The sequence below is a fragment of the Haliaeetus albicilla genome, chromosome 13 (assembly GCF_947461875.1).
Source record: "Haliaeetus albicilla chromosome 13, bHalAlb1.1, whole genome shotgun sequence".
NCBI lineage: Eukaryota > Metazoa > Chordata > Aves > Accipitriformes > Accipitridae > Haliaeetus > Haliaeetus albicilla.
The window spans coordinates 34,545,523-34,573,458 of NC_091495.1; the positions used below are offsets into that span (position 1 = coordinate 34,545,523).

The 27,936-nt window shown below is 42.4% G+C and overlaps 1 protein-coding gene across 1 annotated transcript in view; it reads right to left on the minus strand.

Moving 5' to 3' along the window:
* The window catches only part of PGBD5 (piggyBac transposable element derived 5), a 73,786-nt gene that overhangs the window by 41,796 nt on the left and 4,054 nt on the right, over positions 1-27,936 (minus strand). The window contains exon 2 of the mRNA XM_069800772.1: positions 1,119-1,546. Within this exon, the coding sequence (XP_069656873.1) occupies positions 1,119-1,546 (428 nt within the window). The remainder of the gene's footprint in view (positions 1-1,118; positions 1,547-27,936) is intronic.

Consider the following 27,936-nt stretch of genomic DNA (forward strand, 5'->3'; position numbering starts at 1 on the left):
AAAGGTCTAGGTGAAATCTTTATACTCTGAAAACAGAGAGTTGATTGAAAAGTTATTTCAAGTAGTAACATATTTCATGCTTATTCCTTTTTCTTCCCAGACTTCTGAACATGGCCAGTAGGAACAGCTCCAAAAGGAGATCATTTATAGTGGAACAAAGTTTAAACAGTGTATGATGAATATTAAGAAAAGATTTCTTTGCACTTTTAATTAAAAAAAAAATTATTCAACTGTACAGCTGCAGTCAGACAACCACCAGCTACATACATTTCTATGTTTAGCTCCTTACATTGTCTGCCCAGTCTACAGAGCAGTCTCCCTACAGAATGGCCTTCTGCTGTACCCGTAATTGTATCTGGAAATGAAAATTCATCGGAATCCTGTTCACTTTTATTCCTGGTAGCCTGGAAATATTTCCAGTTCACTGGCACTTTGGTTGCAAATCCACAATCGTTAAGTTCTTCCATAGAAGCATCGCACATCACTAAAAACCAGGTCTGGCACAAGGCACAGGCAGTGCTGCTGAGGGCAGCTGACAACCGCAGCGAGAGAAGGCACTTGCCCCCCTGCTTATTTTCCCTTTGCCCAGCCATGGGGAGGCAGCTGTGCTGCTGGACCATACGGCAAGCACCTACTGCTAGGGTCAGGGCCAGTCATTCCTAGCAAAGTCAGCTCCTGCGTCCCACGCTCAGCCTGTCGCGGGAGCAGCTACAAGTTCTCCCTCCAGCCCAGGAGCACCAGCTCTGCCCTTTCCACTCGCCCTCGCAGAAGCAGCCTGCAATCTCCCATCCTCAGGATAGCAAAACCCGGCGGTGCTAACCTCACTGAGAAGTCTCCAGGCTTGTTTGGACCACTAAAGCAAACAGCCCCAGCTCGCAGAGCATCATTCCTATTGCAACATGCCAGGTACCTGCACTGCAGAGCTGTAAGTCAAACATTGCTGAGCACTCGCATAGGACAGCGCTGCTTTCCCTCATGTTCCACGGAGGCACCGCAGCACGGCTTCACGCTGTGAAGCCGCAGCTCTTTCTTCCGACAGCTGTGCTCTGCGATTTCAGTCAGCGAGACAACCTAGAGCACGTAGGTTAAATGTTCCCCGCCAACAGGTTAACTCTTACCTGGGCTTGCGAAGGTCTGAAAGCGGAGTCAAAGCCATTCTGCAGAGAATCCAGAAAAGGCTGGATTTTGTAGAGGCCATGCGTTGTCTGGCTCGAGCGGAAGGCCACAATGTGGAAGTACTTCAGGATCTTCTCAAACCGTGATTGTGTCATGATAAGTGCAATGCTCTTGTTGCTGTAGAAGCCGCTGCTCCAGATGCTGAGAACGGACTCACAGTGGTGGATGCTGGTTGATATCACGTAGCCTAAGAAGGCCTTCATTTCCGTCAAGGTGACGTCAATCCAGGCATCGTCACTACCAAACCTCTCCTGGTACTTCTTGGCATACATGTTGGTTTGGACCACCATATTCTTTAGTACGTTGTCAGGGACAAAGAGTTGAAAAAAGTCCATGGCACTGGCAGTCAGGGGCATTTTTCGTGTTGGACCTAGGACAAAAGCAAGAAGGGAGGATAAGCTCACTCCCGATCGTCACAAGGCATGTCCGATACCAGCAATTTAAAGCAGGATTAACTCTCCTAAAGCAGGAAAACAAGGCCAAGGTGATGGCATGTCAGCTAATTCCTTTGAAAGTGTACCCACTGTCTGACAGATCTCATCAGGAAACTCCCCCCCTATATTCTCTGTCTTCCTCCGATATGATACAAATACAACACACTGGATAGTTTCTTCCTCTGCTCTGCACACTCATTAGTTTGTAGTATGCAGGTCTGTGAGGCAGCATGCATTTCATTTTTCCACTTATACACTATCTGTTTTGTTTTGGCCTTTTTCTGGATAGTCTTTTACTTGTCCATATGCATGTCAAAGCAGTGCCTTTCTCCAAACAGCCCAGAAGGAAGGTGTCCAAGCCCTCCAGAGCGAGAGTGCTGTCCCCATCCCAACTGACATGATTCTGGGCACTAGAACCTGATCCCACCTTTCCTTTTGCACCTCCAATTCCTGCCCAGTTCACTGTCATTAATCCTGTGACTTTCAAATCTGCTTCTGCTCCACACACAGAGCCACGCAGATCATGTCTATGTGCTTTTGAATTCTGTGTCTCTGCCACCACACTGGAGCCTTATCCTGCGTTCTGACATCCCCAAGAGAGCACGTTACCAGAACAAGTCAAAGACACCACGTGGCTACTGTGGCCGTCCCACATCACAGGGAATATTTTTAGCATTACAATGCATACGCTGGTCCTCTTCCTCCCATAATGTAATAAGCCTTGCAGTCCCATGCTGGCATTACTTTAGCTTTTCACTGATCTTACACCTTCTCTGCCAGTTTCAACTATTCCATAAGAAAAGGAGGGAAGGCTCTAAGGGTTGGCAGCACTGTATCAGTGTAACAAGGTTATCCAGTCAGACACCAGATTACATTAAGCTGTATTAGGAACATCGAGCCTGCTATACCAGAGATGCAGACACCAGTCCTTACAACCCTCTCTCCTCTAATCCCTTCCATAAGCTAATTAAGCTCCATTTTAAAAGTAGTGTTTTTCTTGCTCCCACCCTGTGGCAGTGCTTTAGTCACCAGGTGAGGACTATGGAGACAGGGACATTCTCTATTCTCCTACCAAAGCAGTGAAAATCCAATGGATAGGTCAATGATTAAGAGCAGTTCTACATCCCTGTGCAAAAGATAGCGTCCTGATTATAACCCCAAACTATGAGTTGGATCCAATAAATACTGCACCTTAATTTAACAGCCTTCAGCCTTGGGACTGTCTGAAAAACAGTCCTCCTGATCAAAAGCAGGAGGCACACAGCTTCTCATTTGAAGTTCTGCCTAACAAGAGTGAGTCTTCATTGCACTATGTGGCTGCTTGGATCTCAGCGTCAGCTCTCCCAGCTGAATCAGAGCACGAGATTTCCCATTCTACAGTGTGGCCCTGCAAAGATCCACTACTGTGTTGGTCAGGTCACATTCTCCAGTTCCCCTGTATCTCAGGGCACATCCTCAGTTACAGCAACAGCTATAGCTTGCAGAAATTTTGCATGAAACAGTATTAAGAGGAACTACACAAATACTGTGGTTGGACTTGCTCTTAAGCCTTAATGTTTGGGTGCACTCTGGTGAACTCAAGCTATTAGGACAGCAAAAATAGCACCAAGACATTGAAAGAGTGAACCTTCAGATTGCAAAGAATGCCAAAAAAGCAAACAAAAGTAGTTGGGTTTTGTGGTTTTTTTTCCGAGTGCAGTGGGGAAAGAAACATACATTTAAAGATCACTTTCCAATTTTAATTTGTGAGATTGAGAAACTGGAAGTAAACAGTTCAGTTGAAAGCACATTCCTCTATATAGCAAGACCAGAGTAAAGAGCCCCACACAAACCATGTTCTGGTAAGGACAGAGCAGAAAATTTCAGCTTAAATGATAAAAGGTTTTCATTATGAAGTGAAAACTATCAGGTTAGAATAGATATACTTACTTAACCTTAAATGCTATTGCAATAAAAAGTCTCTTAACAAAGACTTCTCTTCTTTTGATCAGATTTTTATTCTGCTAGCACCCACTAGACTGTTACAGCTGATGTAAAATGCTCCACAAATGATTCTGTATGAATGACTTACAGCACATCACTTCCTTCTTCCCCACAACTTAATCAAGTTTTGACATTCTACAGTAGATATGGCCTTCTGATAACAACACACTGCACAGAGTATATTTCTAGTTATACATGAAGTCTTGAGTAGCTACTGAATTCAACTCCAGTGCCCAGGCAACCTTCGAGGTAGAGCATAGAGATAGTTTGTAAATTCTTGCCTTGAGAAGCAGAAGCTGGGAGTGGGGATAACATTTTAAATCATGCCTACAGCAAACAAGATGCATTCATAAAGCATTAAGTCTTACGAAGTTAAATACGTTGGTCGTGAGACAGCTGGATATGGACAATAGGTATGTGCTGGACTCCATCTTTAGGAAGTCAAGAGTAGTCAGAAGCACAGAAAGGTACTTTTGATGTAATTAAATTTCCAGTAGCTGCACAAGTTTACCTTGAAAAGTAATTATGGAAAAATGCCAGGTATACTGGATAGGACAATCCTTTCTTACCCAGCAGTTCTGCTCCAGCCACACAGAATCTCCTATCTGCTCTCCTTCTCGAAATCAATATGCAAGATTTGTATCCCATTGGTCATGCAGAACCCACGCAGCTCTAAAAGAGTGAGCTGAATCACTTTCTGACTCAAACATCAACCTAATTGTTGACTAAATATAATTCTGAAAGCCCCTGTATAATCTCATTGTCTTAAAAAAACAGCCTTTATTGGCAAAGTGAGCACAATTGATTCATAATTTACTGATATGCAATAAAACAAGAGTGACTTTGAATTTCTGTAGGAAGATAACTGAATTTTTAACATGAATTGGGTTTTGCATAATTAATGACTAGCCTAAAATAAATTATTTAAATATGACTTTCTATCTAAGTACACAAATATATCCCATATATAGAGCCAACTGCATAAGAAACTTAAATAGCAAATTTGTACTTTTTAAGGATTTTTACATTGACTTAAACGGCACTTACCCAGAAAATACTGATATGAAAAGAGTTCAGTGTCCCATACATGCACCGTTTACCTTTCAAAGCTTTACTCGGTCAAATAAAATAGTGGCTTTGCCTAGACTTCCATTCTCAGAATGAATATACAATTATGACTGTATGTAAAATTCAATTTTTCTCTCTCCTCTGCCCTAAAGTGTGTGCATGGAGAATATATTTATTGACATAGAGTTTTTTTGCTTTAAAAACCAATCAGGATCTCCAATATAAGTTATAGAGTCAGAGCACAAAAGCACTCCTGGAGTTTCCAAAGATGCAGCTAGACCCAGCATTCTGTGCACACCGACGGTGGGGACAGAGCTCTACTGAGTAACCTCTGGCTGGGCAGCACACACGCCAGCACTAGCACTTTGCGCTTCCTTTAACGGACTCTGCAGAACATGGAAAATAACATAAACTTCCTCTGTTACGATACAATGTGCACAGACAAACTCTCCTTCTCCCTTCTTACCCTGTCTATCAGAAAAATCTGCACGTGCAATTGGCAGCAATCACCTTGCAAGTCACTACTGCTACTAGATCCTATTTTGACCAGATTGGTTCCATTTTCTTTTTGTACTCAGAAGGAATGTCTCGCCCAGAGCCATAGCTATTTAAATTGTGAGAACAGACTCAAAAAGCTAAGCAGGGAGAGCCACTTGTGTTTCCGTCCTGGAGATGGGATTGTGGAGCGGCCGCTGGCACCTCGCCCTCCGACTGCGCGCACTGCAGAGCCCGTTTTGGCTCAACTCGGCTCAGAGCAAACTGCAGCAGCCTCGCTGGGTCCGATGCCTAGTGAGACAGCAGGCTGCACGCTCAATTTCTCAGCAAACATACACATTGCAGAAAAACCAGAAAGATTTAAGAAAAAGTTCACGGGAAACTTCTGCGTAACCATTCTTCGAGCAGACCCTGTGCGTCCTCCTACAGATTTTGGTCTTCCCTGTCGGACGGATCCCCACCACTCACATTCTTCCCCCTGCTCCAATCCCACCCATGTTTCCAGCCTTCCTTACTGAGCAGCATGTTAGGAAAAAAAAAAAGAACTCTAAGTCAATTAACCGCTTTTTCCTTACTTAACTGGTTTGCAGGACTAAGTAATTTGAGTACATTTTTAATAGGTTAATTTATCCTTTTCCATTGTTCCTGTTCTGATTAGCAACCTGTTATTTAGTAGCTCAGAGTTCACAGACTCAGAATAAAAGATGGAAAGTTTCAAAACCTACTGTAATCTATCAGTGCTTACAACATAACACACAAATCTTAAGGAGGTCAAAAGCATTGTCATTTTGGGCAGGATAAATCAGATGTGTAAGAAGAAAATGCAGCAGAAGAAAATTCTCCTTTTGCTCTGCTGTGCAAAAGACTTAGCGCTCTCATTCAAAGTGTAACTGAGGTTCATGATAAATTATCCCATTATGTTGATAGGTCTAGGTATTACCATATGTATGGCAATCCAAATTGCATGGTTTGGAAACAAATGTTGTACAGAACTAATCCAGGGTAGACTTTGAAATTAATTTAACTTCATTAGCAACTGGGCAGACCCCAATACCTCTGAATGAGGCACAGGAGTGGTAGAAGCATCAGTTTAAGAATTTAGAAGTAATTTTATTGTCCTCTTTGAGCAAAAATCTAACAACTTCTAGTCACGCATGAGGGTAGCACATTTAGGTGTATTGTATACAAATGCAAACCTAAGAAAAAACTATCCAGAACCTGTTATTTTTTGGCAATTGGGAAGTATTTTCTCCTCTGACATATGGCACAGCTTTCAAAGACCAGGGTTTGAAAAGCCAATTAATTCCTTTTTCCTAAGTCCAAGCAGTTAGAGACTGTTTGATATTCCTGAGAAGTTACCTTTCCAGAAGTACACAACATGATTCTGGGGCCTTGTTTAAAGAATATCAAAAAATGCTGACAGAAGATTTGTGTCAGAAAATACACATTCATCAAAAAAATCGTGATGTTTTCATGGAAAGTGTCAATTAATGAAATATGACAGACAGTGTAAACAGTTTTTCATCCTTCTCAATGAGTAGAGACCAATACAAAAAGCTGAAAAAATAGCAACAAAATGAAAAACAATGTTCCAGTATTTCCCAAGTGAGGTTTTTCAGAATTTCGGTTTCACACTAAGTAAGTTCCCTCCCATAAGCTTTGGAAGCACTGGAGATTATCTGGCTTGCCAGAAAATCAGTTTTCATATCAGCTCTATTCTTAATGGCCTGGAAGAAATGTACATCAGACCATTCTCAAACCATTGCCAGTTTGACGGCCTTATGACAAGCCTGTCAAGACAGCTTGAAGTAAGTGCATGTAACAGTTCTCTTCTGAATTTTATTCCAGTTTATTTCAGATACTGCTCTCCTGTAGGAACTGGGCAGCAAGTATCCAGGTCTTTAAGGTAGGATATTATGCTGCATGTGTTTCGTTCATTAAAAAAAGCAACCAAAGCTTCAGTGACAAGTCTATTTTGCCAAGTCAAAGGAGTCATCCTAATTTATACCAGCTGTGGTTCTGACCAATATTTTAGAGCAAGTAGATGCTTGCTTTTGTTATTTTGGTAGGTAATCTAACTTTCCTTTAGGGCTGCCTAGCACAACAATTCTATATAAAAGATCAAAACATGAGCCATCCTGTGCAGTTGCTTGGAGCTCAGAGACAACCTACAAGGATGCAATAAAAAAAACGCAAACCAAAACAAAACAAAAACCACAACTCCCAAACAGACACTTTATTGGCTTCCTTACATGAGAAAGAAGAAACTGGACGTAGTCCTTCCAAAGATGGTTCTCTTCTTAGACCATAAGGGCTCTCTCAGCAGCTCATGCTTCTGGGTAAGTTTTTACCAGGTCACCTTTCCCCAGAAGCTTACTTTGCTCCCTTGCCTGGGCACTCAGTAGCACACACTTTTGCTCGACATTTGGTTTCGGTTAAGTTTATTCCGAGCTATTTAGCAAAGCGTGATTTGACTGCACTTTTCCAACCTCTATAAGTAAGCCTTTCACAATGCCTCCACGTCTGTATGCAATAACCGTAGTCACAAAAATTGTTCCAAACAGCTTCTGTGAAAGGGCACTTTCTCTTCCCTCCCCAGCATTAAAAAGGATTGTTTTCCGCACAGCGTCAGCAATGAAGTGATCCACACATTGCAATCTGACTTCTATCCATAGAGATAATTAAGAGCTGGGTCTAAAAGCAATCCAAGGACAAATGAAGGAGGACTGAAAATCAGCGCACAGCTGCTCCGTGCTGACTCTGGTCAAAAGGGTCCCTGGCCTCCACACCAGACAGCGCTGAGTTATGACAAGTTAAATAAAGAACTTAGTAAACCAAACAGTAAAATTTAAACTAAATGGTAAAATTTAGCAAAGTATTTAGTAAACTAAGGAACTTCCTGCAGTTCAGCTTGTTTCCCTGCTGTACACTGCATCCAGATTCTCATCTAGCTTTCTTCAGCATTATAGCAAAACCCTTGAGAGTCAAGTCTAGCATGTCAACCTGACATAGGTCAGGGACAAGTAACGTACCTGTTCCCACCCAACACAAGACAGTCTTCCCATTCGACGTGACAGTGGCCTCTGAAGGCCCAGGGTGATAACCAAAGCGCCCTGCCCATTCCTCCTGCCCCATGCTGCTGTGTGCTAGCTGGCAGTTCAGCCCAGAAAAGATGAAGAACTTCAGTTGAGCACCAAGAACAAGACTGGAATGCCAAGGGTAAAGAATTTTGGCTGTCACTCAGCAGCTTACCATGTGTGATAAGACACTGTACGAAAATAGTTACATTTCTGGGCATTTTCAGGGGACCAAGCAGGCAGGTCTTACATCTTTCCCATTGACCAAATGTATGCTGTGCCACCAACAGCATTGGTCTGAGAATGAGAACACATGAGAGATGTTGCAGCAGTCTTCCATGGAAGTGTGGCTTCTTGTAGATTTAAGCCATGGTCAAAAAACATTTAATTAAGAGAGTATTCTTCGTGTTTACCATCATGTTTTAAAGCTACAAAGCCTTCAAGCTGTGACAAGTGAAGTAGAGAGAATAAAAAGCCCGCTGCAGGTAATGTTGACACCTTTAATTATATACTTACTTAATTTCTGTGGCGAGATCTTACAACCTACCAATCACCATTATCAACATCCAACAGAACCTTGCAAACACTGGTACAAGATCCTTACGGTTAAAATAATTCAAAAAAGCCAAACACCTTAAAGCAGCAGTCAGCACTGAAACAGTACCGTATCGCGTCAGCTTACATAATCCTTTGCACATTATTCATTTGGCTGTGGGACTGAACACACTTGTCCCTCGTCAGGGGAATTCCTGCTGCAGCAGCTTCCATAGCAAAAGTCCATTAGACTTTCTTTTGCCACTACAGTTCTCTGTTCACATTTTACTGCACTCGACCATCAGAGCAGATTGGCTGCTCCTGGCAGTCCAGCTGACCCTGAGCACATCTAGCAGGTTAAAGACAACCATCAACATGCTGACTTCATACATATCTGTACTACAGCTTTCGGTAGACCACAGAGGAGTTACACATCTGGCTGTAGACACAGCTGTGCACATTTATGAAATAACTCTACAAAGCAGCATGGATAGTTTTATGTCAGCACAACTTCCATTACCAGCTGGGTGACCCTCATAACTAAATCCCAGAAGGCTGCTTTGGGGTGGTCCCATGGGGGGATCCCCCTGCACTGGCAACTCTTAGACATGCAATCCACCTTTGCATCTTTCTCTCCTGGGCTCCTGGTCTGTTCTAGTGCACACTGTTCACAAATACCATTACCCACATGCAACTTGCTCCTTTCCAGCAATTTAAAAATAAAAATCCACCTGTATAAGTATTAGCAATATTTGATGTCAGGACCCTGCCTCCAAACGGAGGGATTTTGCATTTGAAGAAGTGAAAATAGCCTAGTATGTTTTCCAGGCAAATCATCATGACATTTAATTTATCTTTTGTAAATAAAAGTCAATAAGCAAGTGACCCAACTAATGAGATGCTGAAAGCCTTCACGTCAACTCCCACATTTGCATGCAACACATATGTCATTGAAAAATGAACCTCTTATATTTGAGCAAGTCTCATAAGGAAATGGTTTTCTGCTTTGTTCAAAAATTGATTTTTTTTTTTTAAAAAAAGAAAGAATGTATCAACTGGAAATTCAGACAGTTCAATAAGAACAGTTCATGCAAGAACATTCATTTCAGTACAGAATCTCCTAATGATTCATCTCCATTCTACAAGAGCTAAGGTAGCTACAGTAGTGGTCTTTGCAATTGCTTCCCAGCAGCTACAGCCTTTTCTGGAGAAGACAGAGAATAGTTGTTAGGGTTAAGCACATAGTCCCCAAAGCGTTTGATGCTACTTCCCATGAACAGAACTAAGCACCTACTGCTGCACCCACTTGGGAGAGGGTAATGAGCAGGGTGCTCTTGCTGCAGCCCAGCTAGAAGAGCTCAAAACCCAGAATCTGTCCAAGGAAGTTGGTGCCAGGAGCTCCATGGGGATTATACTCAGGCTTTTTTTCCAAACCTGCTTCCTTTGGGTTGTAACAGCCTCCCTTGGATTTTACTGCTTGCTGTAGGAAAAGTGTGCACGTGCATTTCTAGGTGAGCTTCACGACCTGCCCAGTAAGACAAGGTTTCTCTGCTGTGATCACCCCAGACTAGGATGCAAAGGAGCTCTTGTCACTTTAGAGATCATAATAATAAAATAAATCAACACTTCGGTCACAGGCACCCTCATTTGAAGGCTGCACCACCACTATCAAAGAAGATCATAACGCATCTGCATTTACACAGCTGCTTTTAAACTTGTAATTTCCCTGCTTTATATTCTCCATGTTCCTCCCCAACACCCTCAAAAACCTTGGGACAAGCAGTTACAAGCCACACGTTCCTCACTGGTGCATTAGGCTTAGGGGCAGATGAAAGCCTAAATATTTTCTCAGGACACCTAAGATGCAAGTGGAGGTCATGTATTTGCAATCCTTGCTAGGGCCAGGGCTCCTTTACACATACACAGGATGCACTTTCTGCTCTTTTACTCCTGCCCCTGTTGTTAGACTGCCTTTTTCCATCCTTGTTCTGCCTGCCCTTAGAAGTGACCAGTGCCACAGGCTGTCTGAACATCTGAACTCAAAATAGCCAAGCGGCTGGAAAGTTCAATAAATGACTTCTATATACCATGCACATCAACATCCCTAATCCTCTTACCACATGCAGGATACATGACACACTCCACAGCACTCCTACTGCTTAGGCTTCCTAATAACTCATAAATGCACAACTTCTCAGTTTTAAGAAACCAGAGCATTTCTTCAACAGCAAAGTGTGAAGAAAAGAAAAAAAAAAAAAGGCAGTCATCTGTGCAAAAAGGTGGATTTATTACTTGTACTGCCTATGTTACCTCCAGGGTGATGCAGACGTGTTTACAAACCACTGTACCCCCAGGGAAGGCTTTTAGGGATTTGTATCTGCACAGAACAAGCCAGAAGCACAGCTCGGAGCTAGACAGCGCATGAAGTCGGAGTGGGATGCTCAGCAACACAGCACCGCTCAGCCTCAGCAATAGCAGTCCCTCAGCAACACGGCAGCGCTCCTGCAACTTCTGCCCAGCTACTGTGTGCAGCCAGCGTAACTGCTCAGCACCCAGCAGCCAGTTCCCCCCACGGCCCATGCCGTGCTGCACAGCTCCCAGGGTGCAAGCAGACCAGGAACTAGGTCATGGAACTAGGTTTGCAAAGAAGAGCATCATGGGTCTTCACCCATAGCCTTCCAGGAGAGATGCTTGTTACTTTGGAGCCAAAGTCCATCTCCTCAAACACAGACTTAGTATGCTGCACTCTGAGATCAAGCAGGGAAAAGATTTAAGGTCATCGGACAGGCACTGCTTACTGGTAGCCATCCATCACACCAGGTCACAGCTACACCTGGAGGTCATCTTCTCCATGCTTCTTGGGGGCTGCCAACATATGAACCAACAAAAGCTGAAAGACCTCGTAGGATTTAATCACTGTAAGAACATACCTCAGCTTACAAAATGAGGAAGTAGCTTGTATTTCTCATTTTGGACCTAGCCGCAACAGAGATTTCATACAGCAGAGACCTTCAAAGAACTTCATGCTGTGCTCCCATAAAAAAATAAAAAAATTAAAAAAAAGGTTGTTGGTGATGAAATCTGGGTCATATTAAGTAGTGGAGTGGAAGACAAAGCCAATAAATCTTTCCGCTACATAAAAAACAGGCCCAAACATCAGCTCCTTGAATCTGCAGGTATAATTATACAGGATGCATCTGCAAGGTGAATTTAAATGAATAACATGGGAACAACCACTGCAAAGCATGTCCTTCTGTTTGCCAAGTGCCAAGCACTTCACATTAAGGATTTCTACAGAGGCTTCTGGGCATTATCACAACAGAAATAATAGCTTCCCATTCTGTAACCACGGATTAGGACATTTATAGCTCAAGACCTCAGTGACTGGAGCTTCACATTTCCTAACTATATTCTTCCTCTTATAGAAGAAGCGCGTAGTCTTCACAGTAGGATTCAGAACAGATCTTTGGATTACTATACCAGAGCTAAATCCTCCATGATTTGGAAAAATCTGTCTGGAACAAAAGCCTGTGACTGATTAGAGGCCATAGGCAGAGTCAATGGCATGCTTAAGATAATGTTTTACTAACATAGTAATAAGGAAGTTTCTGAGTATGTTTTTTGCTCTGTAAACCCTGGCCCCATGTCCTGTCCTGCATGCTCTTATCTACTTACAGACTGATTTTCTTAAAGGGGAAAGATGCAAGCTGCTGTTTTCGTATCAGGCTGGCTTATGACTTCATGATATGATGAAGGAATATATTTACTCGGTCACAAGTAACTGGAAAAGTTCCCGTTTAAATAAGGGCTGTGAATTTTGACTGGTGCTCAAAGACAGAAGTAGTGCTTCCCTTCCAAACTGCCTGCCCACCAAGCCAGAACAAGTATTTCCTGAGTTCAGGAACTGGGAGTCAGCCTCCCTGAATGTTTTACTCTGTGACTGATATGCTCTGCTATCTTAGGCTAATCGTATCATCTGTGCTTCTGGCTTATCCATGTCTCAGGCTGGCACTGGGACCTATGCCCTGTTTTCCTTTGCTCCATTCTGCACATTCCCAGCCTTCCCCAGCTGCTTGCTGTTATCTGACCATGACCTTCCCCACCCTTCCTCCTGCGTTTTTGAGGCACTGCCATACCTCAAAGTTTCCCATTCTCTTGGCATTTCACTTAAGTGATGAGATGAGGCTTATGTTAGTATGAATTCCTCAAGTCTACAACTGCTGTTTCTAAGGATACATGTTTTGAGACAAGGATTAGCTGTCAGATAAAAAAGGTTGTCAGCTAGGTCAGCATTGGTTAGGAGCGTGTCCAACTGTATGTTATTCAGTTGTAAGTCACAGAATAAAGATCTGCGCCTGTGGCTGCTCAAAAAGAAAAATTAAGATGTCCCAACCCCCTCTGGTTCCTGTCCCACTTCTCTCCCTTGCTCCCAAGCACTGGCCCATGTGAATTAACACAGTCCTGACATCTACAGTCATACTTTCATACATCATTTTTCCATTAAACCCTTTCTGGCAAGGCATACCTAATTAGCAGGTAAGCACAGATCAAATGCCATAACTACTGGTGAAGGAGGTCTGCCACTGGAGACTTTTCGCCTTCATTTTGAAGACAGTGTAATGTTACATGAAAGTGTTGAAAGTTGTATTCCCTGCCTCTTTTCCTACAATCCACAGGTACAAGCATGCTGTACCTACATACTCCTCAATCATTCTCAACATAATATAAGCAGCATTGAAAATCTTAAAGTGTAGATTCAAATTCTGTGGGCTTAAAAACAAAACACCAAGAGTGACGTACATATTTCTGCAAGTGAGCAAAGGCAGAAATGTACTCTTCTGTATAGCCTAGCCAGCCAGCCCACCAAGATCAATTTAATTTCATAGCAGATGTGAAACGATTCACATAGAGATGCTGTTGCAAGTCCCTTTCTTGCCTTGGCCAGTCCCTGCTGGCAAGAAAGTGCCCAACATCTGTGGAGCACATCAGTGTTTATTTTTACATTTTCTACAAGGAAGACTCAATTCTCTAGATGCCTCATAGCCTCCACTTAAATTACAAACTATTGAGGGTTATTTAAGCAAGTCACTGCTCTTACATGGCAAAACTCTTCTTCCTTTTATTGCTACTGACATCCAAGCATCTTTGCCTCTTTACTGCTGTGTTTCTAGAAAGCTGAGACCTCCCTTCATGCCCTCACTGAGACGCTACCTCAGTCACTGTTCCTTTATCAGAAACCCCAGTGTCAACTTGCTCTCTGGGAGAGATGAACCTATGCTGCTGCTCCAGTCAGGATAACAGCATTGCAGCTCTGGCGTCAAGAACACTTCATCTGCTTCCAAACCTTCTTTCATTTTCTGATTTGCTTTTTAAGTGCTCTTTGAATATGGAATCCCCCAGGAAAAGAAGTATCCAAGAACCTCAAGTTTGGATTGCTAAGTCTCTTCCCCGGTCTCTCAGCTCTGTGGGCAGGAATAGCAAGGCAAATAGAGAAGAAGAATATGGATCTCCACAGGGAGCCCCCTGCTTCCTAAGCCTTCCAGACCTAACTGCTAAAGCTGGTTTTATATTACAGACAGATTTGCTCCTTTGTATTACCCTACCACTTCCTCAGCCACTTGTTGCTGTGTTCACAAAGGCCTCTCATTTAAGCAACGTGTCCCTCCATTCATTCTTTATTTATGTTGACCACCTCATAAAATAAAATTAAGAAAAGTAAGAGACCTGTTGCGTCTCATTCAACCCCATCAGTTTCTTCCATCATCTCTGATGTGGCTCCTTTCCTCCTCACTAACTGTGAATGGCCCTGAATAGGTAGCATTTTCCCTTCCACATCAAGAATTTATTACATTCCTCCCTTAGGGCCAGATTCTACTAGGTTCTAATTGCTATAACCCCCACTGATGTTTTAGGTGGGGGGGAAGCCTTCAAATTATTAGCAAGGCTGGGCCTGGAGTGTTTATAACCTTGTGTGATCAAAACCTCAAGCCTGTTAGGCAAGCTAGAATGTTATTTATTTGAGGAGGAGAGAGAACACAGCAAAAGCAGGTGAACATACTGTTTCATCACAGCTAAATATTTGATCTGGGTCTGGTAGTACTCCTGGCCGATAGAGCCAAGCCACTTTACAGAAATTCTCTTTCTGGGCCTGGACTGCAGCAGTCTGGCAGAGCTGGACACAAATGACCACAGTCCTACTTGCCAGGCGCTGTCTGCTTGCCCATGTATGAACTTCATATCAAGATCCTTTCATAGGTCCTAGCACAGTGGTTTCCAACATGGGGTGCCAGGGAGTGCACAAGACAATCCATTGGGGTGCCAGAAGAAAATATTTTTTTGTACTGTAAATAGATACAAAGATGAAATAAACACTATTTAAATTTTTTATTTTATCTTATCTTTTTTTAATTTCTATTTTTGTGTATGTTTTATAATGTACATAGAATATTAGTGCAGTACTGCATGTATATAATCTATGAATCAATAAATAAATATACATAGATTGGGGGTACCTGCTCAAAAAACTTCTACTGATGCGGTGCCTGATCAAAAATGTTTGGAGAACACTGCCCTAGAGTTCTTCAGTAATTGCATTCAGGACTGAAGCAGCCTAGCAGACACAGTTCACCCTCACTCTAGCAGAGAGCTGAGTGCACACTCAAATCCTTCAGCTGATCTACCTGTAGGTTTTATACCAGTATAACCAGTTTGCTTTGAAAAGGAGTCACTTCCCTAGAAAACTGTTCTTGTAAGAACAGGGGAGTGGCGGTATCAGTCAGAGGTACTTTTGCATTGGTGTAACAGTTTTCATGTCACTCTGCCTTATACATGCAACAATTTACTGTATCATTAAAGTAGTATCACATACACATTTATTTAAGCATGTGCTTATATGCTTCTCTGGATTCAAAGGATAATGTACTATATTAGCATTCCTCAACACTCACCTTTGAGTTTTAATTTGCATCACTCACAAATCAAAAGGATGTTTAACAGCCTTGTGTTCTTCTCTAGTGGAAAGAAGTTTCCAGAGCACACACTCACTGTGCAGTCAGCCATGCAAATTATTAATCCTATAAGCAAGGCTGAGTCTGCAATATGCATAGTGGTAGGAAAGGAGGAAAATGTCTTTTTACTATAAAAATGCACTGTAGCCTCTCCTGCAGCCCCACTGTCCTCCTTTCAGGGCCTTACGACTACCACTCAATAGATTCTGGTTGCTCTTCTCAAACCTTGGCAAGTGAATTGAAACTGGGTGTTCTTCAGGGAACATGGGTTTTTCCTTTTGATCATGGGTCTTAATGTTAGTTTCTACCACTTATACTCAGATCTGATGCCAAACTTACTACTCGTCTACGTATATAAAATGTTTATTAAGACCTAATTAAATGCTATGTTTAGGGAGCAATCCAGTCACACAACTTGCCATTGAATTTTAGGTATATAGCAATGTCAGGCATTTAAGTTCCTCATATAGTGGAAGCAAACAGGTTGTGCTTTCAATAAACCTCAAAAGGGATCTCTGAAGAAATTTTTGATGCTACAGTTTGGGAGTTAACTGACAACAGTAATCTCTTCTAGGGTCTCTTAGGCTCCAGTCCAGCAGAGAGCATTTGAGGCAGGTACTTAACCTTAAGCTACAGTGATCAAATTATTCTTAGGCACCAGGGCAACACCACATGGAAGCACATGTTTTTGAAGTGAGATTACACATTCCTTATAGCCCAGGGTTGCTCCAAACAAATGACTTAGTGGTATAAGTATTATAATGTCAAGTGATGCAGTCTGTAAAAAGAACAGGAGTAACTACAAAACAATGAGTACTGAGAAGTACAGATTCCTCAAAGACACAGCAAAAGAGCCGCTTAAAGACTCTTAGAAAAAAAAAACTAGCTTTTTTTACTTGAGTTTAAAAGCTTGCTTACTTTCTTCTCCCCCTTGTAAATTACAGACAAGGTGACTTACAATGGCTGTCTACAGCAGTGGTCACAGAAAGCAAAGCTTAAAATATATGGGTGCGTTTCCTTTCTTTAGGAAGCATTCAAGCTCCACCAGGATGCAGAACAGTGAGTTCAGCTAGGCTCAAAGACGAAAAGAAAAGCAACAGCTACACCAAAACTGCTTAAGCAAACATAAAATTTGGTCTTCTTGGTAGAAATTATCACTTGGTTTTGGGCACATCCTCCTGCCTCTAGAACCAATGTCTGGGGGATAAGGGGCTCCAGAGTACACTGTGCAGGTGAGGGAAGAACCAGACATAGGGGACCCCATCCCCACCCCCCCCAACAGAAGTCAGGGAGGAGAAGGGAGAATATTCCTTAAATGCTTGCCGCAAAGAATTGGGCCCATTACTCAGTGCATTAGCCTCTAAACTTCCATTAGTCTCTTCTGCTAGGCAGCAGGAACACAGATGCATTCACACCTCAGGCCCAATAAAATGCTCACTCAAAACTCTATACACGGGCAGCTGACACCCCCAAAAGGCAACCTTCATCCAAACAGAAGGTTGATTAATCATGGGATAACCACACCCATAGATAAGCACCACTCCTGTTAGATCTGAAACTCAAATTTTGAGCTGCACACTGCATTCCTTCCAGCTTTTTAATCCTAAATTTGATGTTGTAGTGGGTGTGACAGTTGTTCACATATTGCATCTCCCACACAAGCAGATCTGGAACATCAGCTGTAGCGGGTGTGGGTGAGCAGCGTGGTCAGGGGCATCTGGCCATCACTTTGGTATGTTAGAAGCACCAGCTGTCATCTTTATGTGACACTATGAATGCAAGAACAGGCAGAGGCTGGTTTCACATAGCCTTGCCTCTCGACATCAACTAGCTTTTTAATCGCTGGAGATTCTGTTAAAGCCTACAGGCTCTTCTCACTACAAATGTGCTGTCTAATAAGGATTGAACTCAAGCAAGCTATCTTTCAGCAAGGGCAATTCAAAAGGCTGTCACCCCCATCAGCTATTTTTGCATATGGTAGGTGAGAACTCAATACTTGGAAGACCTTTACCTTCTCCTCCCACAGGACAGACCTGGGCACATGGGGCAGAGCAAAATTGCAAAAAGCAGCAGAATTTGAACAATGAACCCCCTGCCCCAGACTACCTGCAATTTTAACAGGAACAGTGGAGACACAGTGTCCAGCAGAGCCCAGAAGAATAAAAAAAAGGAAGTTCCATAATGACCAAGAACATCATGTTAAAATGCGAAGTATCGGTAGGTTCTATATTAAGTCGTAAGAGAAACGTTCATTTTTATGACAGCAAAGGATTCTAGGATTCTAGGAAGTGAAATACAATTAGAGAAACTAAATGCTGTAGCAGAGAAGAGCAGGTTAGGAAAGGTTATTGTACAGATTAAAAGGATTCAGCAGAAACGGAAAGCTTCAAAGTAAAGTTTTGAACAGCTTTTGTTGTATTTGTTTCTTGGTCCTTTTCTGATTAAAGTATTGTGCTGAAGCATTCTCCCTTTAGGTGCCCATTTCAGCTTAAAAAGAAAGAATCCCATCTCCCTTTTATCTTAGGAAGAAAGCTGACATTAGAACAATTGGTAGTGCACTGCTCGATGTCAAGCTGCTCCAGGTCAATACTCAGACCCCTCTTGAGTCAACCTTTCAGCAAAAGACCTGAAGAAAAGGCACGGTTTGTATTTTAACATTTCACTCACTCTACTGCAATATCTGCCCATAAAATGGTATCAAATGTTTCTGTTTCAGCACACAATACAAATGGCTGCTTTTAGAAAGAAACTAATGCTCACTTAGTTTCTTTGCATTGATTCAGGGAGTGATAGCCAACAGCCAAAAAGAAAAGAAAAAGGAGTTAAAAACTGGTACAATCTCAACAACAGCATTAACAGTGTCAAGTCCATTTCATATTCCTAGAACAATTTCATATTCAGTACCCACTTTGACAGTACCAATTCAAAAATATCCATAGCTGAATATTTTACACCCACCATCTGTCCCAGAAAGCAAATAGGTGCTTGCACTGTAATTTGCACTTAACAGAGCTCAACATGGTTTGTATTTACCCCAGTCTAGTGGGACTGCAGGATTAGGTACTTCTGGCTATACTCCCACCCCTCTTAACCAGAAACAGCTGTGCCTTGTACAGAAAGATCCAAAATGCTCTTTAACCAAATAAAATGGGGATGAAGGAGAAGAAGAAGAAAGGGAGGCCAGTGCAATTTTCAGGACACAGAGATACATAACCTAGGCGTGCTTCAGCTGTCAGGGCAAGGCTTTTGCCTTCATTTTCAAGGCAACTAATGAAGTTCATAAGAGAGTAAGTTTATTAAGTCCAAGGACAGGACACCAGAAGCTGCAATACCTGTGGCAGAGACAAAGACACAAAAATTTCAAATCTTGCAGTTTAGTATATATTTTTGTTTCTAATTCTCAAATACTAGGAGCCCCATAACAAGAACCTAAGTGAATCCAAGTTCAAGGTAACACATTAAGCTAAGAGAAGAAAGACTTTCAAAGAGAAATAAAAGACTTGGTGACTTTAAACTTGTTACTCTGATCTCAATACTCCTCAAAGACTGAATAGATTTTGGAGGAAGGACTAATCAAAGACATCAAAACAAATGCAGACCATTTGTATCATAGACAGGTCACCTCAGAATCATTTTTAGTGGGTAAGCTTCTAAGATATTACTTACAGGATAGCTGAATTTATCTGTTCTGTTTCTAGCTAGGTACTTGTTCATTGGCAGCAACAGGGATGAGTAAGAGTATTAATGTCTCCTCTCTACCCACATCCTTGACTGAGAGAGGAGTTGTCTGGATGAAGGTAGGTGACTTTGGGAAAGAGATTGTTTCATTTTTTACTAGAATATGGAAATAGAACCGAGTGTATGATCAAGACACTAACAAGCAAAGCTGGGCTGATCATCCTACTAGATAGTAGCTGGATTTGTCAGCCAAAATAAATCTTACAGACCAATAATGAAAGTTTTCTCTCTAATTATCTGCTCAAATCAGAGACAATCTCTTATTCTGTAGAAAAGTGATGCACAACTGACTTCTAAACCAGTGGTTTTCTAGGTAGCACTAGGCAGGTTTTTAGTTATCTTTAGTGGAGATAGTGACATATTAGTACCTTTGAACAAGGAATCATAGATCTTACTTGGAAACCTGTGCAATTTGCCAACAAAGAGTTGATCCTAAGCTGGGAAAGACAGAGAACTACTCCTAGAAGAAGTAGAGGTGTATTCTTGCAAGGGAAGACTGTGAAGAAACCTGTTACTTTCTCATTTTTAGCCGGGGCGGGGGGAGGAGCAGCAAATCTTTTAAATATACTTGAGGTAAATATCAGGAAAAGAGAAGACCCAAGTGCCAACAGTACTCTTTGCAAGATGAAACAATTCTGCAATGCTCACAAAGAAGTGAAGAAACAACCTTCTGATACCGAGTCCATGAACTGGAGAAACATGGAGTAGGCATTCTGTTGTCCTTTCTTGCCAAGACATCTGTTACATGGTCATCGCTCATTGCAGGCATCTGGACTATGACTTAGCTGGGCCTGTTCCAGACCTGTGCTTGTCTTCCTCCACATATCCATCCTCATGGTCTACAGAGGTTTGCGCTGGGGTTCAGCTGCAAGGAGACTCTTCATACCTCAAAGAGTCATGGACAAAGGCCAGTAAAAACCTAGGCACCACTGGATGATGCAGTAACTAAGTGCTTCCAACGTGTAGCATTGCTAATCTCACAAGTATTTGGGTAGTGTTGTAACAGACATCCCTGGTATAAGATTAATGTTTTTAACACACAGAAGGAGGCTCAGAATCAGTCATGTGAGCAGAGATACAAGATTCATGGATACACAACTCATTAACTTAGAAGTGAGGCTGAGAACAATACCCTAAGTAACTGTTAAGTGTGCCTGGGCCACTTTATCAGGGCAAAGGGAAGGAGGGAGTTTCACCTTAACAGATCAGGAGGCCATCTGCAAGCACACAGCTCCTTCCTACAAGCTATACAGCCATCTTCCTGCTTCCAAAGCTGACGCACAAGATGCAAGTAGCAAGTCTTTTGCATAGCACTCCAACACACAACCTGCCACTAAGCAGCTTCCCTAGTGTTTGCATTTATCTTAACCAATCTAAACCAGAGAAAAGTGCTGGAAGGGACCTCAGGAATTCCTTTAGTCCAGCCCTCTAGCCCTGTTCAGCACACATACTGGGTGTTAGTCTATCGCAACAGGTTAGCACCACTTGCTCTTAGGTTTCCAGTGACACACCTCATGTCTTCTGCAGCACTGCGCTGTCTGTTTGAGAGTTTCTATCGTGTCTGATTTAATTATCCATCAATTCAATTTATACCTGTTATTCCTTATATTCAGTGTTCAGAGCAGTTATGGCAGATAATTCCCTTTCCTACAAAAGCCCTTATTTACCCATATGGCCACTTAGCTTAAAAACAGAATACTGAAAGGTGGTCCAGTTAGTAGATTTTCTGCTCCTCAGTCCTTTCTCTTCACATTTGACTATTTGCTTCTCACCTGGGTGGGGGACCCAGAATATCCCTCCTAAATGGCAAGCCAGTCTCATTGCAAGTCTTGCACACTCTATTTAAATATCTCGGGAGGATGTTTGCCTTTTCACAGCATGACACTGAGTCACATTTGTCTGGTGTTCAGCTTCAACCTCCAGTTCCTTTTCCACCTAAACAGTTCATCCCCTCCATTTTCCACTTCTGCTGTTAATCACTACTGCCTTCACACTAAGCATTTCTCTCTTGCACCATGCCATTTCCCCCTCCCCAGGCTATTTCAGGCTGTCAAGAACCTTGCAAATTCTCAGCCTACCCTCCAGTGCACTTGGAGTCACTCCCAACTTCATGTTATCTAAAAGTTTAATAAACAAATTCAGTAAGTCCACCTCCATTCAGGAAGGCAGTTTCAAATTCTCATTAAATTTAAAAAAAGAAAATTCTTCCATCAGAACATTTAAGCTTTTGCCAGATCTTTATGCAATACATTTTTGGAGATACTGGGCCAGACCTTATCGAATTCAAATGGAGACAGAAACAGACATTTGCAGTAATGACAATTTTAGTGAGACTACCTGACAGAGACTAGATGGTATTTATTCAGTCAGATGCTTCTGCACCTGCCGGCTTCTCCCCCCTATATATTTTAAACTCTGCAAGGCTCGTTGCAACAGACATAGTATAACACAAAGCACAGTGTGAAACTCAGAGCTAGTAACGCAGAGATGGTTCCTGCCTCAAGAATTTGCCTCCTATTCAGTACAGAATACAAGGAGGTAAGTCTGACGGGGAACGCAGTGACCATGGCGGGCCCCCGCAAGGCTCAGGTAGCTCCTAACTATGCACAACCGCTCCAGGTGCCAAAACCACCACCACAAGCTGGTACCTTGTTTCAGACATGAGAAACAAACCACCAAAAGTAATCTGAAGCAAAAGGAACTTGCAGGGCACTTATGAAATAGAAAGGTAATGAGAAGACAGCACTATCTCCCAGTCGCTCTGTGACAGGGTAAGGAGAGCCCAGAGCCACTGGGAAGTGGGCTGGAAGAGCGGCCCAACCGAGCACCGCCAAACTCCTTCTCAAGACCTTTTTTGTACAAAAGGCATTACAGAAAGTCACGGCTTTTGCCAAAGAGGTGGTTTCAAGGAGCTGCTGCCAGTGGCCCAGGGGCACCACCATGCCTGACTGTCCCTGCCCAGCCAACCCAGCCCAGGGCCCGGTGGCAGCCCCTGCCCCAGCAGGGCTGGCCTCCAGCCCGCCACAGCCCTCCTCTGCCCAGCCATGGGCCCGGCCGAGCTGGGCCCACCCGCAGGCCCACGTCCTGACCCGGCCACAGCCTGTCCCTACGGAGGGACATCTCTGATGTCAGTTTAAGCGTGAGTCATTACCCAGTAGTACAGAAGCAGATGATGAAAGGCCTTTTTTTGAGAGGGTCATTCCTTATTTATCAAGCACAACCCCCGTCAAGTGGAAAGAGCAGGATGTCATTCACTCCGAAACCCATCGCTCTTTTCCCAACGGGGGAGATTTGCAATATGCTTAAAGCCACCTCCTTTCCTTGCCCTTAAAAGAAAAGGCTGTTTGCAGCAATGTTAGCACCATGAAAATAGCTACAGATCACTCAAAGGCACTCTAAGTCTTAGTGCTTAATTTCTTTTAATCTTGAAGCCAATGACAAGAGGGAATTCATGCAGATCTCATGAGTACAAATCTTCAGATGTCGTATTTTACTTCATCTCAAACCAACCAATAACTACACAAAAGGACAAGTTTATAAGCAAGGAATAACTATGATGGCTAAGAAATGAGGAAAAGTCTTCAGTTTAAGGAGGTCGTCTCATTTAGTGATCCCGTTCAGGAATACAGTCCAGCAAGCCCTTTGAAAGGCTAAATAAGAATTTATATCCACATATGTATTTATATCCATAACGCAACATATCCAGCATGACAGATGTAAAAGCATCTTACATTTTTCAAGATCATCTTGGCAATCCCTCACCCCAAACCAAAGGCGGTTCATTTTTGCTAGGCCACTGCAGCAAGTGAAGATTTACGAACCACCACCGTGCCCTCTCGGGAAGGCTGGCCACCCCTTCCCTTGCAGTCCAGTTGAACTGTTTTCCCTGTACTGGGGCAGAATAAGTAAAACTAGATCCCCACCCCAAATACTATAAGCCATATGCATAAGTGCATACATGTATGAGTTTCAATACATATAACCTCTCCAAAGTCGTTTTTCTGGGCATGGACTGACAAGATTACCATTCCCAAGCTGTGTATCGGCAGGGTGCATCCAGCAGCAGACAGCACAGTGACATCAATGGGAACAGCCACATGCCCAGAGCCACACAGTGACCCCAAATTGCACACCTACAAGTGCTACCCTCCAGGAAGTCAGCCAGCATCTACCTTTCAAAAAAAAGCAGAGACGACTATACGCACTGGATAGTCAGACTTTCCACAACAGTGAATTTCGTAATTAACTTAAAAAATAGAAAGATATTCTCATTTTTTGCTCCAATTTAATCTTTCATACACACCCACCTCTCTGCCATATGTAATCAGAAATGAATCATGGTTATAACAGCAGCTGCTTTAAGTCTTTTTTCTGCTTCTTCTTCACTAGAAATAACACTTCCATTTGTGCTCACTGATGAGCTTGCTGTATCTTTCATCTCAGTCCAGTAATCTTCCCAACCAATGCACAACTAGTTCCCCCCATCCATACAGACAGACATGATATTCTTCGCTTCTGTGTCTCCTGTGTATCCCTCTCTGACATGATTTTTGCATCCTTACAGTGTTCCTCATGGACTACGCTTCAGTATGCCTGGTTTTCAACTGCACAGCTACAGCTTTGTATTGCTTGCTGAATACAAGTTGCTTGGTTTTGTTCTTTGTCCTTCTTAATGGCAAATATAGTTTGTCAATACAGGTCACGTGAATCCCTCATGCTGTCCAAGAAAGCAGAATCAAAAGCATGTTTTTTATCATGTGGCATTAATACCAGTTGTCTTCACAGAAAATCAGGAGATAATCCAGGAGTAATTTATACAGAGCCAAAATAAGCTAAGGAGATTTCCAAGCCTATTTCCCTCCAGTCCCTCAATCAAGGAACTCTGGCCTCATTTTGAAAAGACCCACTCAGTTACATGTCCATTCACTTTCAGATAGAGCCAGTGACTGATTAACGTCCTGTTTTTTAAGGAATATGAAGTGGGAGTTTCAATAAGCTCCTAGAAAGGATGCCTTGCCACAAGGAAGCGAGACATCAAATGCTAGTATTCTCGTGAATTTGTCTTAGCTGTGCACTCCTTTTGAGTCCATCTCTTCTGTTTTCTAATAACATGCCCAATTTTGGGCAGCATTCAGAAGGATGAGGTATTTTAGGGTTTATATTCCAATGACCTCTAGATGAGATGCATAACTGTATCCATGATTACCTTCCCTTTGGGTAGCACCTTGTATTTCCAAACTGCTAAATCCATCTACTCCAAAGTTTTGGAAGCTTGGGCATGGGAGGAAAACAAAACACCTACATGAACAAGCATACGTAAGAGAAATTTCCAGCTTCTTTTACCTCTATGGCATCCAGGACAGCTTCCTGTGGCCTAGCAGTCTGTACAGAATTAACAAGTCAACTCCACTATTAGCATCTTCATTAGACTCAGCAGAGAGGCTAATTTCCTCTCCGGGTTGACTTAAAGGTATGCAGACAAGGAAATTGTTTGCTGTACTGTTTCTGTGATGTTGACAAAGGGACATGAGTACCTGTAGGAGCTAATGTACTTCTTTTAAATGACCCCATTAATAGCTGCAAGGGGAAAGACTCATTTTATGCAGTAACAGATCTAGGAGTAAATATGCTTTTTCTCTGTAAAAGGCTAGACGGTGTCTATGGAGAAGACCTTGATCTGCAGTGCTTATAGACTTTCATGTCTCAAGTACTGACCGAAACTGGTTCTCTGTATAAAAGCAGAGAAGTACAGGGTTTTTTTCTGTGAAGTTCATCAACACTAGGTTATTCCCCAAATGCATGGTTAATAGCAGAGGAACAGGCAAAAGAAGGAAGGGAACACAGATAGCTAACTTACACTAAATTTTAGAATCAATAAGGCTGTCATGTTGTGCACTTGATTCACTTCAGTGATGATGGAAGCAGGAAAATGTGCTCTAAACCCAGTAAAACCACCCGAAAAGCACATTCAGATTTCGTAAGACATATGAGATATTAAGCCTCTGCGTAATTCCCTTATTTAGCAAAACTTAAAACCTTTAAGTCATCCTATAAAGGCTATGCAAAGTAATAGTGTACAACTTTGTGATGGATTTATCATATCTTCCTGGAAGTGTTGTGATGCTGTCATTATAAGTAATTTCTGCTTAGAACTTAAGAACAGATTGCATATAGATACACAATTTTTTGCCAGTATTTTCCATGGTTATGCAAGTCAATAGCAGCTAAATTCTCTGATGACATAAATAAGCAAGAACAAGTCACATCACTGGCACTTTATCCACTTACAGTCGGACAATTTGGTCCAGATTTTTCTGAAGCAGATTCTGCCATAAGTGACTAAGTAGCTTCCATAGCTTTTCTTTCACCTGTGGAATCTTCTAAGTATTGATCTCAATCTAATAAGACTAAAGCCTTCAGATTCTATTCAGGACTTGAACCTAATCACCACCACTGTTAGATGGTGGCATGTATATGGCCCTCTTTTATGGCCCAGCCTGACCCAAGAGCTCTTCCTCCAGGCTCCCTGCTGCCGGAATGCTGCTTTGCCATCTGCCTGCCCACACTCTTGCGAAGAAGAGTATCTGCATTGGATCTCCCCCTATATCCTGCAAAGACTTTCCACAATTCTCTGCCCAGTTATGATTCTAGCCATTCCAATAACAGCTAAAAGCCTTTCTCTCCTTATCTGCATCACTTTCCTCTCCTTTGATTATTTAACTGAATTGTTTAGCTCTGCTAAAACTATTTAGAACACAGGTCAAATGAACAACTCCATGCTATATCAATATATATTGTACCATATGATTTGCTGGAGACTAACCTGAAAGAAGTAAATTAATTTTCCTTATTTAACATTAATAAAATAACACTGCCCCAAAAAAACCAATCAAGAGTGAAGTCTTATCAGCTGACATGCAAACAGATACTTGTGATTAAGCATAAGAAAAACCTTTTTTACTGGGTGGTCACAACCTGGAATTTAAAGCTGTGCATTGCTTCCTTGACTTTAGCTGGAACATGCAGGCTCATTTAATCTCTCAGGTAACATACCCTCCCTTGTGCAGAAGATCATCTCTCATGTGGCAGCCATGATGGAATAAATGACTCTTTCCCATAACCTGGTCTTTCTGGAAAACAATATTCTCATTAAAAAAAAAAGATTAAAAACTACTTTAAATATTCATTTAAACCTCTTCAAGGTGACAAGGAGAGCCTAATTGCTAGACATAGTCTATGCAACTTCTCCCTGAGAGCATGCTGTTCTACTGGAGTGTGTTCTTCAAAGATGGTAACTACGACACATTTGGTGTTTCAGAGAAATACTCTGGAAGTCCATAAAAAGCTAGTTACACTCTCTAAATGCAACTTGAAGAGGAGCTGCTATGCTCTTTCAGCAAGGAACATTCTTAACATTTTGTCCTCGGGTCTAGGCTTCAGAACAGGGTTTGGAGGGCATAGAAAATGAAGAAAACAGTAGCACCGTTTGGCTGTAACTTTGAGGACTTCAGCATTAACTTTTGCTCAGACTCCCCTGCTATTGCTGCCACACTAAAACATTATCCCCAACAATAAGAAGTGCTTTTATATCTGCAGTCCAATTTTTTGGTCGCTGAACTGTATGTATATATAGGAAGCATTGGACGCTAGGAAGAGAATGCTAGCTACCCCAATTCAGGAACATCAAGCTGCAGCAATATCAGGATATTTGCACCTTCTCAGACCCTCCATGAAAAAAGACCAGAACCAATAATGCCTCTGTTTATTATGGAACATTTCCTGGCCAGATTACTGAGCTAACAAAGGAAAGCACCACCCAGAGCCACCCCACTCTCGAAGGAATGAAGAGCACACCAATTAAGTCTGAGGCAGGAGTGACCAGAAATTAAGGGTTTGCATTGACTTAACAGCACTTACTAGCTTGTCACTAAGTAATAATAGTTGCTTGCTTTCTCCATTTCAGTTATGCTTTCCCTATCCCAGCAATTGCCTTTCCCAGCAATTTGTTCTCTTACTCTTTCTGCACTTCCACGACTAGCTCTGTCCTGCCCTCAGAGGAAGGGAAGCCAGAGGAGCCCCAACTATCTCTCCTTTCAGAATTAAAGCACTGTTTGGGCAGAGGTCAGACCTCCTTTCCTAGAAGCCTATCTATTTGTAGGTTCACTTCCCAACAAATCAGTTCTGCTCCCCCTTCACAGTGAGGTTTGGAGAGAATGAGAAGGGAGATGCCAAAACATGCCTGGATCCAACATTTGATCATGGATGCCATCATCCTTTTAAACACACATGACCCACGCACGGACCTGCTGTAGCCAGGCTCTCTTTGTGAAAGGAAGGCATTTCAGCAGCTGCCTCCAAGACCTCCAAGACCAAGATCCACTACTCCTATCCCAGTACCTCAGAACTCACATTACTGCTTTGGTA